Consider the following 12,254-nt stretch of genomic DNA (forward strand, 5'->3'; position numbering starts at 1 on the left):
AATGTTCTCCTGGATATGGAATCATAATTGCTAAGAATAAGCATTGCTCCCCGAAAGAATTGGAGTTTCTATTACTTCTAGAGACAAAAGACGAAAATAGCTGCTTTCGAAATTGATTGGAAGAATTAAGAGCTCAAAATTATTTTAGAACGAGAAAAAAGGAATTTATCTTAATTTAGTGCAAGTTTGTATTTTTACAGTGATGATACATGAATTGAATTTTGGGAAAATCATAGAAAGATCTAAGCAGCAGTAACACAACGGCTACACATTGCACTGAAGAAAAAAAAAGAACGTCCACCAAACGTCACAAAAGCGGTCCATCTCAAGTTCAGTTCCGCAAATGCGATTATTCATTAACGCCGCCCCGTTTCCCACCCATAGCACCCGAAACATCTACAGTAACCCAAGGTGGAAAACACGGTACGGTATATCAACACAGTCGCGGCGGGGCTGATGTCGCACTTCGTGTGCCCTTTGCCCGCATGTCTTTTCGTCGATTCGTATCGGAAGATGAAATGAGGGGGGAACTGGCGGATAATTCACACAATGAAAACTGTTCAGAAAGTTGAAAAAATGTAAAAATTATACCATTTGTTATGCAGTAATTGTGAAGGTATACTTTAAAAAACACTATTGATTTTAAGATGACCGAAAATAAACTGCAGATAGGATCAACCGCGTAAAATTAAATAAAATATTTTAGAATAACAACAGTCGATACCATGTTTGTTCTGTAGCGTAACATGTCGTTCATTTATGCTATGACTCCCTCTGCGTCTAAGGAAAAATTTGATTTTACCCAACGAATTAGGATACACTTCTTGAATATCAGAAATGCAACATTTACACGGCTCACTGAGAAAATCCCAACTGAAAGCGATAAGAGAAAAAGAAGTGATATTCGATCAATATCTCTCGAAATTCGTTTATTTCTCCAAGTAAGGAGTCTTCTTATAGTCTCCATACTTGTTTTTCCCAACTTTTATTCGACCAAAATTCCATTTATTGGACGATGTAATGTGCAGTATCGAGAAATGTTGCAGACGAATGTAAACAACGTCTTCTTTTTCCAACCAACATAACCGCCCATCAGTCAAATTAAACAACGCATGGTTATGGAACTTTTGAGATCCGTGTCCTGTTACCACAAAAAGCAAAACTGATCGATAGTTCATTGACAGGGTATAGCTTAGAAATGTGAAAACATCAGGTGGGGCCGTTTACCAGACCTCACTCTTCTCATCCGAACATCTAATTGGATCTGACGATTACGAATGACCGTAGAGGCCCTCTCTTTCAAAATTCACCTAAATTTTTGTTGCAGACTAAAAAGAGTTTTGAGCGGTGTTTGGGAGTCAACGCTCCTATAGTTATCGACAGAACGAAGCGAAAGACTAGTATCGATCTGTATACAGCGAGAATTTTATTAAATATGCAAAACTTTCAACACTCTTTAGCGAGTTAGTTTAGTGTTAGTTTTTGTAAGAGGTAGTTAATCTTTGATCTCGTTGCTTTTCATTTTAAAAAATGGAAAGAACTGAAACCAGTAATAAAAAGCGCTTCTCGTTCTCGTTCTTGGCTTCGCTAATGAGGGTAGAAAACTTTAAAATAAGCCAGTACTGGATGCAATAAACAACTATTTAAATTCGTGGTGAGCTAGGTATGCGTTATTCTCCATTAGGATCTACACTCAGCGAATTCAGACTGCTCAATTGCTGCAAAATGCAAATTTCTTCAACTACAGTACATAGTTATTTCACTTCTGCGCAGAACACGAAAGAACTGCGATCAATAAAATTCCTAAAACGCAGCTCCAGGAGAAAATGTTTCTTCGTTCCGAACCTTTTTAACTGAGCTAGGTGAAGCTTAGTTCTAGAATTTAGAAAAATGTTCTGAAGAGATTTTCCTTTATTTTCTGGAAAGAATTTTTTGCCAGTGAACTTGCTTTCGTTCAACCTGTGGAAACTTATTGAATCATGCCATTTTGCCAAACACATACAATTTTGAGCAATCAGTTCATGGAATACAGAAACGGGAGTTGCAAATATAGGAGAAACAAGCGCTAACTCCTCTTTAAAAACTAAAAATTGGATTTTGAGTTCACTGAAAGGAAGAACATCTAGAATCAGAACATATTAAACTACCTGATGCTAACGAAACATACATGGATTGGAAAAAAAGCAAGGGGTTTTTCTATTTCAACTGAGTTTTATTAAGAATATTCAGCAATGCACAGAATAGAATTAGGATCCACACTCGAACGTCCTGGTTAAGACAGCTAAACAATCTGCACTTTTCACAACAAAAAAACAGGCATCTGCGAACGGAAAATTTTGGAAACAAAAAGATAGCTGGAAATTTAAAAGCAATTTTAACGAATTTGTCTTATCTTTTAACAATTTTAACGGTTTACTTAAGCTTTTTTAGATGAAGTGCTCATGTAGCGATTCTTAAAAGGTTCCGCTGTTACAGCAGGTCGTCAGTTCGAAACTGCGTACTGCAAACCAAGCCTTTCATCCCTCTGGGGTCGATAAATTGGTTCCAGGCTTGTTTAAGAGGATAAAGCACTAACTCGACAGATCGCTGTCGCTAATCATTGTAGCCGGATACGTGTTCATAAACCTCATTTCTGAATTGAATTTGAACGCGTTGTCGGATTAATTACCGTAGCACAGTTTATCCATAAAGAGGCATGGGTTGAAAAAATCACACAAAAATCCATCATTACAACACAATGGTTTCAATAACGTGCAATCCTATGAAATAAGTGAATACTTCAAAAAATATGCTGACAAAAAATGTACTAACAAAAACTATCCCTCTACTATAACATAATAATAAACAACGACGTAAAAATGTTGTTTATTGTGTTGTTGTTGGCGACGGCGATTCAGGAAGTGCCAAAAGGAACTAAATGGAATGCTAAATATAGTAGCAAGAGAATTCTGTCACAATTGTTTTTTTTAATGACAAATCGCTGAATCCTAACCTTAGCTGCGTCCGACTGTACTTTCATAAATTATACAATGTACTGTAGTGTGCATTTAATCCCTCAGATAAATAGGGGATTGTTGAGACGCTGAGAGGGGTGAACGAATATGGGGAGATATAAGAGAGAAAAAATATTGGTATTATTGTAGGCTTATGGTAGGTCTAGAAAGAGAGAGCGAGAGAGTAGGAGAGAGATATTGGGACAAAGAATGGGACAGAGAGTGGGACAGAGAGTTGGAGACGAATCCGTCCCTTAACGATAGCCGATTACAATAGTAGTACTTATAATGATTTTGAAACAAGCGCGGCTATTACAGTACTTTTATGCTTCAAAGAGGACTATGATTTTTCTTTTCAGAAAATGATACGCTCAATTTCGCTTTGTATTTATGCAAAAACGCTATTTCATGATCTACGCCATATACGATGGATCAACAGAGACTAACAGGATACCGGTGTCTAGTGTGAATGGGACCTAATTACAGTTTTGCTCAAAACAATGATTCAAATTCAAGAGCCAAGTCTGGAACAGTTCAACAATGGAAAGTAAATGAGCTTAGTGTCCTCTGTAAAATGGATCCAAGTTATCTTCCCTTGAATTTCTTTACAAATTAAATAATATGTTATCGGCAGCTCTCAGTGGTAATTACAAGGAAAAGGGGATCATTGATCTGCTCCAGCTTCGCCGAATATGGTCAGCGGGTATCCGCTTGAGATTTCAACATTTTTCACTTATCCTGGTGGAATTTTAGAGCACAATTCACAAATTCTTCACTCCAGGGTATGATCGAATCCAGCGAGATAGAATTACTTCTGGATTTACTTTCATTCATGTTTTCCTGTTGGGCAAGAAAAATTTTGGCAAAACCTTATTTGGGGCCTGAAGTTTCGACAACCTTTTCGTCGTCAAAGGTCTGTCTAGCCAACTAGCGGAGCTGCTGAACCCGCGCCTTCTTACGGATAGTCTGTCATCCGAGATGAACGATCCATTCAACAGTGATTACATCACATTCGTCTTCAGCGACAATCTCTACGAAGGGGGTGGTTCGTCAGCCCCGCAATTCGGTGAGACTGGCCTTTGATAAAGTCGGGATCGTCGAAACGCTACTTCGCCAATAACGTTTTACCAAAATCTCTCTGGCCCAGCTGGAAAACATAAATCCAGTTCACAACGCCGACGTTTCGAGAAGAGAGGACTTGGAAATTATTTTCAAACAATTATAATTACATCACAAGTTCTTATTTCTAATTATCCCGTTGAAAGAAATCCATTTGCGCTGTTTTCAACACCAAATTGACCAAAAGGACGGAAAACATTTCCTTGTTCCTGTACATTGTTTTGAATCGATCGAATAAAATCTTTCTGGAGATATTAGATAATTTCATAGCTAATAAATGCATGACTGCCAGAGACTTGCAATTAACTGCCCCATATCGACCACAATCGAAGAAGTGTGGGAAAATCTAAGAAAAAATAACATCGCTAATGGATGTGACAATGGGACCACAAATGATGTCTGTTATTGCTGCTTCAACTACTGCTCTCCTCACACCAAGGATTTTGAGAATTTTTCGTGTCATTTTTCATCGTAGGAGTCACAGGACATTGCTTATTGCATGAATTTTGCGGTAAATCCCTCATCTCTCTCGCTATTTGTCTGCTGCTGGCTGATTCTTACTCAACTTTTCCCTTCGAATTTTCATTCACTTTTTTTTAGAAGGTGACAATGTTATGTGCGAACACTACGATGCGTTCATCGAGCCCGAAGGGAAGAAGCGCATGGTTGCACTAGGGCGGTTTCGAACCATCAATTGTGCAGTCGCAGTGGAACCTCTTAGCAATTGCGCAACACCCGCGAATAAGGAGAAATAAATAAAATATAAATGTAGAACATGAACATGAGGCATAAAGAGTAGCAATAAATAAATAAACTACATGATCCATCACTTCTAACCAGGACTCAGCCTGACCCATAGTTATGAGAAGATTTCTAATAAGATGAAAGGAAGAGAAGAGTGTTAAGCCATGGAAGTCCTGAATAAAAATATTCCATCCATTTCATAACTAGCAGAATAGATATTTTTATTAATAGCAACACGAATTTAATATTGCAATTAGCAAAAATATGTAGGTATTCACAAAAAGAGTTTCCTATGAAAGAATGCCAGAAACAATTTACCAAACAAAGCAAATACAACCGAACTGCTGACAGCTCATCAATCCCAAATGGAATGGAAAAATATCACACTGAACGTTCCAGGTACATTGGAAAAATCAGGAAGTTTTCCTGTTTACTGACTTCTTCCAAGAAACGTTTATTCAACTGGCATTTTTGGTCGCCCTTCGCACGAAAATTACTCGCCATTGCTAAGAACATATCGTGAGTGGTAGGATACTTTCCTAGGACCGAAATCACGTGAATGGTTCCGCAAAGCCCTCATTAAAAAAAACTGAACGTCTCTTTCTCTCCTGTGAACTTGACTGTAGTTTACCTAACGGCGCTGAGCTCTGTATGTACCCTGTATTTTCGTTACTTTCGAAGTTCATAGGAACATAAAATTACCGATCCTAAAAGGTTTTTTTTTTCTAGGAACATCACCTTAAATCGTCGAATGCAGAGAGCAAGGTTCTGGTTTCTTATTGAAATCTCTCAACAACGTACGTTGTTATGTGCGTTCTTACGTACATGGAGCGTAAAATAAAGACAAATGATTGGCTTTTCACGGTTCACCAAGTCCATGGAATAATAACTGTTATCCTTAATTCTCAAAGTTTTCTAAGTTTGTTTTATGTTTTATAAATTTTCACAAAAACTTTTAGTCTAGCCCACTGACAGAGATTAAACAGAAGAGAATTGTGGTTGATGAGAAAATCATTTTTTATCGCGAACGGCATTCATTATATCTGGATTAATTGATAAGATCGGTAGGTTTCGATGACCTTTCATTCAAAAAGAAGCAAATAAAACGAAAGGGCGCTTGTTGAGAGCAGATAGGATACCGAAGTTTTCTTAAAATAAAACAATCGAGCACAAATCCGATAATAAGCCTTCAAATACGTAAGTCATTCAAAAATAGATGTGATTTTCACATAAGGAGAAGAACACGGTTGTTCTAAGAAAGTATCCATCAAAGCTAGGCCAACGAAAATAGAAAATTGTCTTTAAGGGTCCTTGGAGCGCTGGAAAAGATTCGAAAAAATGCATTTTCATGATGAGGAAGTTGAAAAATTGAACGGTTGAAGGTTTCAAATGTTATTGGTATACAACACGAGCGACCAGCCACGAGAAGTGCGAAAGTGCAGCAGTCGGCGACCGCACGTACCGCGATCATCGGCCCCTGCCGCTCTTCATCCCTAACCCCCTCTGGTGTCCTTGTTGTTCCGTTGCCGACGAGTAGATGCACTAAAAGGACACAGGTGCATAACAAGATTCCCGGACAAACACGTGCGCACATTGCGTCGCAGCGACTTCGACGGAACCTACCCTCGCAGCCATCGCAGCTTCCATCCCTTACGTCCTTGTACTTCTTGATTCCAGACTTATCAGCACAGGAACAAGATACACATATTCTACATAATATAGATCTTCGTTCATTGGGAATCACAATTCCAGTCATGAATAATAGTAGTAATAGTCCTTTCGCGCGAGAACTTTTACCAGCAGAAAGGGGTGGGCAGCCCTTTAATCACGCTTCCAAAATCAACGAGCGGGTTAAAGGCATCACCCCACGAATCTGAGGTGGTACGGATTTCAGGTGTAGTTTTTGTATACGAGATGGGAGACTATGGAGAGGCGGGTGATTCCGTCCATTTCTTCCTAATCGCCGCAAAAAACGGCCCGGAAGATACGGCTTCAGGCGTTTTGGCGCACTATTTTGTACAAGGAGTTCGACTGGAGCCTTGTGCGGCGCCGCATCTTCCGGGCCGTTTTTTACGGCAATTAGGAAGAAATGGACGGAATCGCCCTACTCTCCATAGTCTCCCATCCCGTATACGAATACTCCACCTGAAATCTGCACCACCTCAGATTTGTGGGGTGATGCCTTTAATCTGGAGAGGACGCTTTGTTGCAAAAGGCTCTCTCTTTACGCGGATGAAAAATAACGTAGTGGTCAATGTAGCAGGGCTTGCAAAACGTGAAAATTCTAGTTTTGAACTCATTTGCGGGCGGCGCTTGTAGTAATTTTCGACGCTGTTTTTTTCTAACTACTGTGGACACTAGCAGTGAGAAGAACGCAACATCTACAGTGCAAAAATGACCACAGAATGCAAAACAACGCTGGATTTACAGAACAAATCCAGTAAAAAGACGATTCAACTAACTGAAAAATTAGTTCTTTACCGAAGAAGAAACACCAGGAAAAAAATAGAACTCATAAAATGAAGCCCATTATGTTCACTTGTGTAAAGAGTTGCCTTGTAGGACCAAATGAATCCACTGATTCCTGAAATTGTGGGAAGAATTTTGTCTTTTTGTTATCATTCTTGAAACAGCTTCTCCTACAACCAAACCTCTGTAACAGTGGAAAGATCTAGAAACTGAACTCTTTTTTTTTCGAGTTTCTGCCTTTAAGTTCTTCGACAACATTGACTGAGCAGAAATGTTTGTGTGTATGGAATCTGCGTGAAATTTTTCACTGGATTTTCTAGAAGTTCCAGTGGACCCGCTCAGCTCTGTGAAAGTTTTTTTCGACAATTTACAACCCTTTTTGACACAGGATAGCTATTATTACATGCCGATGTTATCTACAATCTCTCAACTTCACAAACGATGAGGAAAATTGATTTTAATAAAAAAGAAGTCGTTTTGAGAAGACTTTGAAGGTGACTGCTGCATGTCTTTCTTAGGTTTACCTTCTAAGGGTTGAACGATTGGCGTACAGTGATCAATGACGTCTTTTAATGCGTACATAATCTTTGTGACTCAATTCCGTCCCGGTTCTTCCATGTCATATTTCTCCTTTAGATTTAGTAACTAAAGTAGTAGTCAAATGTACATGAACACCAAACACCTGCTGTGTATATTTGAATATATGTCTGCCGACGAGCTTCACTGATCGTACAGCATTATTAGGGTTAGCAATTTCAGATAAATTGTGCTGCTTAGGTCTTAATTTAAAGAAAAAAAAACTAGCTGTAACATTTTCGATATTTCCCGAACTACTTTTTTAGGATACAAGAGTGTATTTTATACAATTAATAAGGAACCGTTCCAGAGCTCCTCCACGCGAAATCAAACGCGTTCAATCATATGCTAATGAAGAGGATTTCCGCAATTTCGAAACGATGAGATGCGTTAACCTTCGTGTTCAACTCCAATTTATTTATTAATATGCATCAATGATGCTTCAGAAGAAAAAAGGAGACCATATGATATTCAAGTCAAAGCAACGTTATCGTACTTAATTTTTCGCTAATGTGTTCCTCGCGTCCAATAAACTGGTCCTTCTCCACTTCCAAAGAAGATGAAAGGTCCCATAAGGAGATTCGTTCCCCAAATTAAAAAAGCTTCGTTTTATTCATCTTACCACGGCTTGGACGACTAGTTTGACCCAAATGAGAAGAGCTCATTAGGGATTCGTGGCGAATATGACGCCGAAAGGGGAAACTTTGAGCAAGAGGACTTACCAACTTTCTGATTCTTTAAGGCGTCACCTCACGAATCTGAGGTGGTACGGATTTCAAGTGGAGTATTCGTATTCGGGATCATAGATTATGAAGTGGGGTGTGGTTCCGTCCATTTCTTCCTAATTGCCGTAAAAACGGCTCGGAAAGTGCGGCGCCGCACAGGGCTGGCGCGCTCCAATCGAACTCCTTGTAGAAAATAGTGCGCCGGAACGCTCGAAGAGGTATCTTCCAGGTACTTTCTACGGCAATTAGGAAGAAATGAACGGAATCACCCTCCTCCCCATAATCTACGACCCCGCATACGAATACTCCACCGAGAATCCGTATCACTCCAGATTCGTGGGGTGATGCCTTTAAACAGCTAACCACCACAAATTATACAGACTTAGACAGACTGCAGCTGAGAAGTTCCAGTTTGAAGCAACGAAGGAAAATAAATTAATTTTATACAGAAATGTTTAAGAATGGCGTAGTTAATGGAATGGAAAAGATCTTAAAACTACAACTACAAGACATATGTAGGTATCCTATGTCAATGAGTGTACCTCGTTCTTCGTTATAATTTCTGTAGATGGGGACAACTCTCCCATTCTGTATTTGTGAGTAAAGTAGGTAAATGTGAAGGCTTTTCACTGGTGGTCCTCAAATACCACCATTTGTTGTGCCTTTCCCACGTTCCTTTTCTAATAACTCGAAAGTAAAAGACTCGATCGGAGTGTATACATCCGCTTCTCACCCTCCCTACACCTCATGTTTTGAAACAATTAGGTTTGGTAACATTCTCTTGAACAGCATATGGGTAAAACTTTACGGGTAAATCTCCCGCACTTTTTTGAAGATTGCTTTTTTGTTTTTTTTTTTTTGAGGGCTCAAATTTTGGGAATCTTACTCAGGATGAGGTAAGAGGAACGATTTATATACATAGATGAGTGAGAACAGCTGGACTAGTATCAATAACAAACTGTGGAAAATAGAAGGTCCCGAGTTTTGTGTTTTCCTCACGGAATTTCCACAAATGTGTTAGATTTCCCACTTCTTCTTTCAAATCAAAAAACTGGTAGTGAGAACAAATGGATAATAATAAAATATGTTCTTTTTTCTGCACTCCTGTCATTAAAGGCATCACTTCACGAATCTGAGGTGGTACGGATTTCAGGTGGAGTATTCGTATATGGGATCGTAGATTAAGGAGAAGGGGGTGATTCCGTCAATTTTTTCCTAATTGCCGTAAAAAACGGTCCGGAAGATACGGCTTCAGGCTTTCTGGCGCACTATTTTCTACATGGAGTTCGACTGGAGCGCCCCACCCTTGTGCGGCGCAGCATCTTCCGGGCCGTTTTTTTACGGCAATTAGGAAGAAATGGACGGAATCACCCTCCTCTTCATAATCCACTATCCCTTATAAGAATATTCCACCTGAGATCTGCACCACCTCAGATTCGTGGAGTGATGCTTTTAAATGGAGATAAATGACCGTTCAACTGTGTTCCTTAAGAAACAAACATATTATCGTATTATATCTGAAGAGAATATATTACACTCTTTGGGAAAAAAACACTCCAATAATCCTCGAATAAGTGTGTAGGATAAAAAAGTGAATGGGTCACCGGAAGTCAGTATTTTGAAGTATTTTTTCCACCCTCATGTATCTTAAAATTTGTTTCGAAACGTTGACACTAATGAGGTAAGACAAAACGGCTATCGAAAAAAAGAAACTGGTAATCGCAACAATCGAATTAGTTTCTTGCGATTAACATCACAGACATTTTTTGTTCCTATACAATTCTTTGATAAGAATCCCACTCTATGTTCTGAAATCATACATCCTGAAGGTATATAGCAAAAAAGGCATATAGCAAAAAGCTACTCTAAGAATTAAACCTGACTTCTTTTTCCAAATAGCTGATTGGTGATCCTAGTGAAATCGTCTTATGGTAGAATAAGTTGGAATTGTAGAGAAAAAAGTTCCCAAATTGATCGGAAATTATTATTTATGCTGTAGTGGTACATATACGTCATCTTTTTAGATGGTACGACTCAAATGACTCAAATTAGCTAAGGTAGAAAACAGAAAACGAAAATAGAAATTAAAGCATAACAAACGCGCTCCTTCTATATATACCGTATTTAAACCTTAATTTCATGAAATTTTACGGTTGAATGGTGCTATAGACGCTGCTTCGACTACCCATCACATGGTTCTACATTTCAAAGTATCCGCCGTGCCGTAAGCTTTTTTTTTTGGATCACATGAAGAAGTCACTAACAATGTTAATCTGAACTCTTATATATTTATTTGCTTTGAAGAAAATCAAATGCTTTTACGGCCACGCCACGTCGAAAACAAGCCAGCTCGGCTGATCAGGTCAGTTAGGAGTGCGTGGATCGTTATATCTATTTCTTTCCCTCTCCGACAGTCCGAAACTACACCGTTTTCCTTTCTATGACTGTATTGATGAATGAACATGGAAAAAAGGAAATAAGACTTCCTCACCCAGTTGTTGAAAACGACCATATGCAATTACACAAATTCAATCGAGCTTTCAGGAGAAAGTCACATCACATGTGACTCCATATTTCGAATTGGCTGCTGGGTTTTTCGAGTAATTTTTGAGAAAAGTCTAATTGTTCTCAACAATAAGATTATAAATAGATTGCCCCTCTGTTTTATAGCGTAATAACGTTTATCTGCCTTCAAATCTGCGGGTTTTTTGGATGCACTACACTCGTAGAAAAAGTCATTCCGTTGCCGGGAATCGAACCCGGGCCTTACGGGTGAGAGCCGTAAATCCTAACCACTAGACCACAACGGACCTGGCATTCACAGCACCAGGGACGCTTTTCATGCAGCACATTCCTTCATTGCTTAGTTAACTGGTGTCTTTACTCATTTTCAGCCAGCAAATGAATATTTTTCGTTAAACGTTGTTACCTAGAAAGTCCTTAGTAAACGAAAAAGTTGCTGGCGAAAACGAACTAACCAGGTGACATCAACTGTAGCTTATTTACATTCTCATCATTTTTTTTTCGAAAATGTTCTAAGTTCACAATGCCTTCGTTATTTTGCATACACCAACAAGTAGACTTCCTTGAATTTCGCATGTGCAGCAGATCACTGGAGAACTGATTCCCGAGATTTGTAAGAATTAGTTGACTCCTCTGTGGAAGCATATGGTGCTACATTCGTTTTATGCTAATCTTTCCTATGTTGTTGTCTATTAGATCAAATATCTCACTCATAATTTGAATATCTTTCCGAAAATCTTCACGTAGTATTTACTCTTTGAAGAGAAGAGGTTAAAACCTATGTGGGAAATTTTGAGGAAGGCGAGAACCTTTACCTATCTACATATCTTCAGAATAACTTAAAATATGTGGTTTGTTTTTAGACGTTTCGAACGTTTCAAATTCATAAAGGCTAAGAAATGTGTTGTACGATTAATGCAATAAAATTTCCTTCCTGAATAATGTCCATTTTTTCACCACAAGGTTCATTGCAGTCCTTATTTATGGTGACTAAGTCAGCCGAAGTTGTATCTTTCGAAATGACCAGATTGTTGGAGCATCTCGAAATGTTGCTGATAAGAGCTGGCATAAAGGAGTTGTCGTCGGCATTGTCTCTGCTCTCACC

General features: G+C 38.8%; 2 protein-coding genes across 2 annotated transcripts; one reads left to right on the forward strand and one right to left on the reverse strand.

The window, feature by feature from the left end:
* Positions 1–3,971: 3,971 nt before the first annotated feature.
* RB195_001011 (uncharacterized protein) lies at positions 3,972–5,820 on the forward strand (the record flags this gene model as incomplete). Its single annotated transcript, XM_064197592.1, has 5 exons — positions 3,972–4,059; positions 4,713–4,791; positions 5,256–5,375; positions 5,586–5,653; positions 5,816–5,820. 5 exons carry the CDS (start codon positions 3,972–3,974, stop codon positions 5,818–5,820), a joined length of 360 nt encoding a protein of 119 aa, XP_064053473.1.
* A 309-nt stretch (positions 5,821–6,129) lies between these two features.
* RB195_001012 (uncharacterized protein) lies at positions 6,130–6,503 on the reverse strand (the record flags this gene model as incomplete). The annotated part of the gene is made up of 2 exons (XM_064197593.1): positions 6,130–6,398; positions 6,476–6,503. The coding sequence occupies 2 exons, from the start codon at positions 6,501–6,503 to the stop codon at positions 6,130–6,132; spliced, it is 297 nt and encodes a 98-aa protein (XP_064053474.1).
* Positions 6,504–12,254: the final 5,751 nt, after the last annotated feature.

This window comes from Necator americanus, chromosome IV, assembly GCF_031761385.1.
Source record: "Necator americanus strain Aroian chromosome IV, whole genome shotgun sequence".
Taxonomy (NCBI): Eukaryota; Metazoa; Nematoda; class Chromadorea; order Rhabditida; family Ancylostomatidae; genus Necator; species Necator americanus.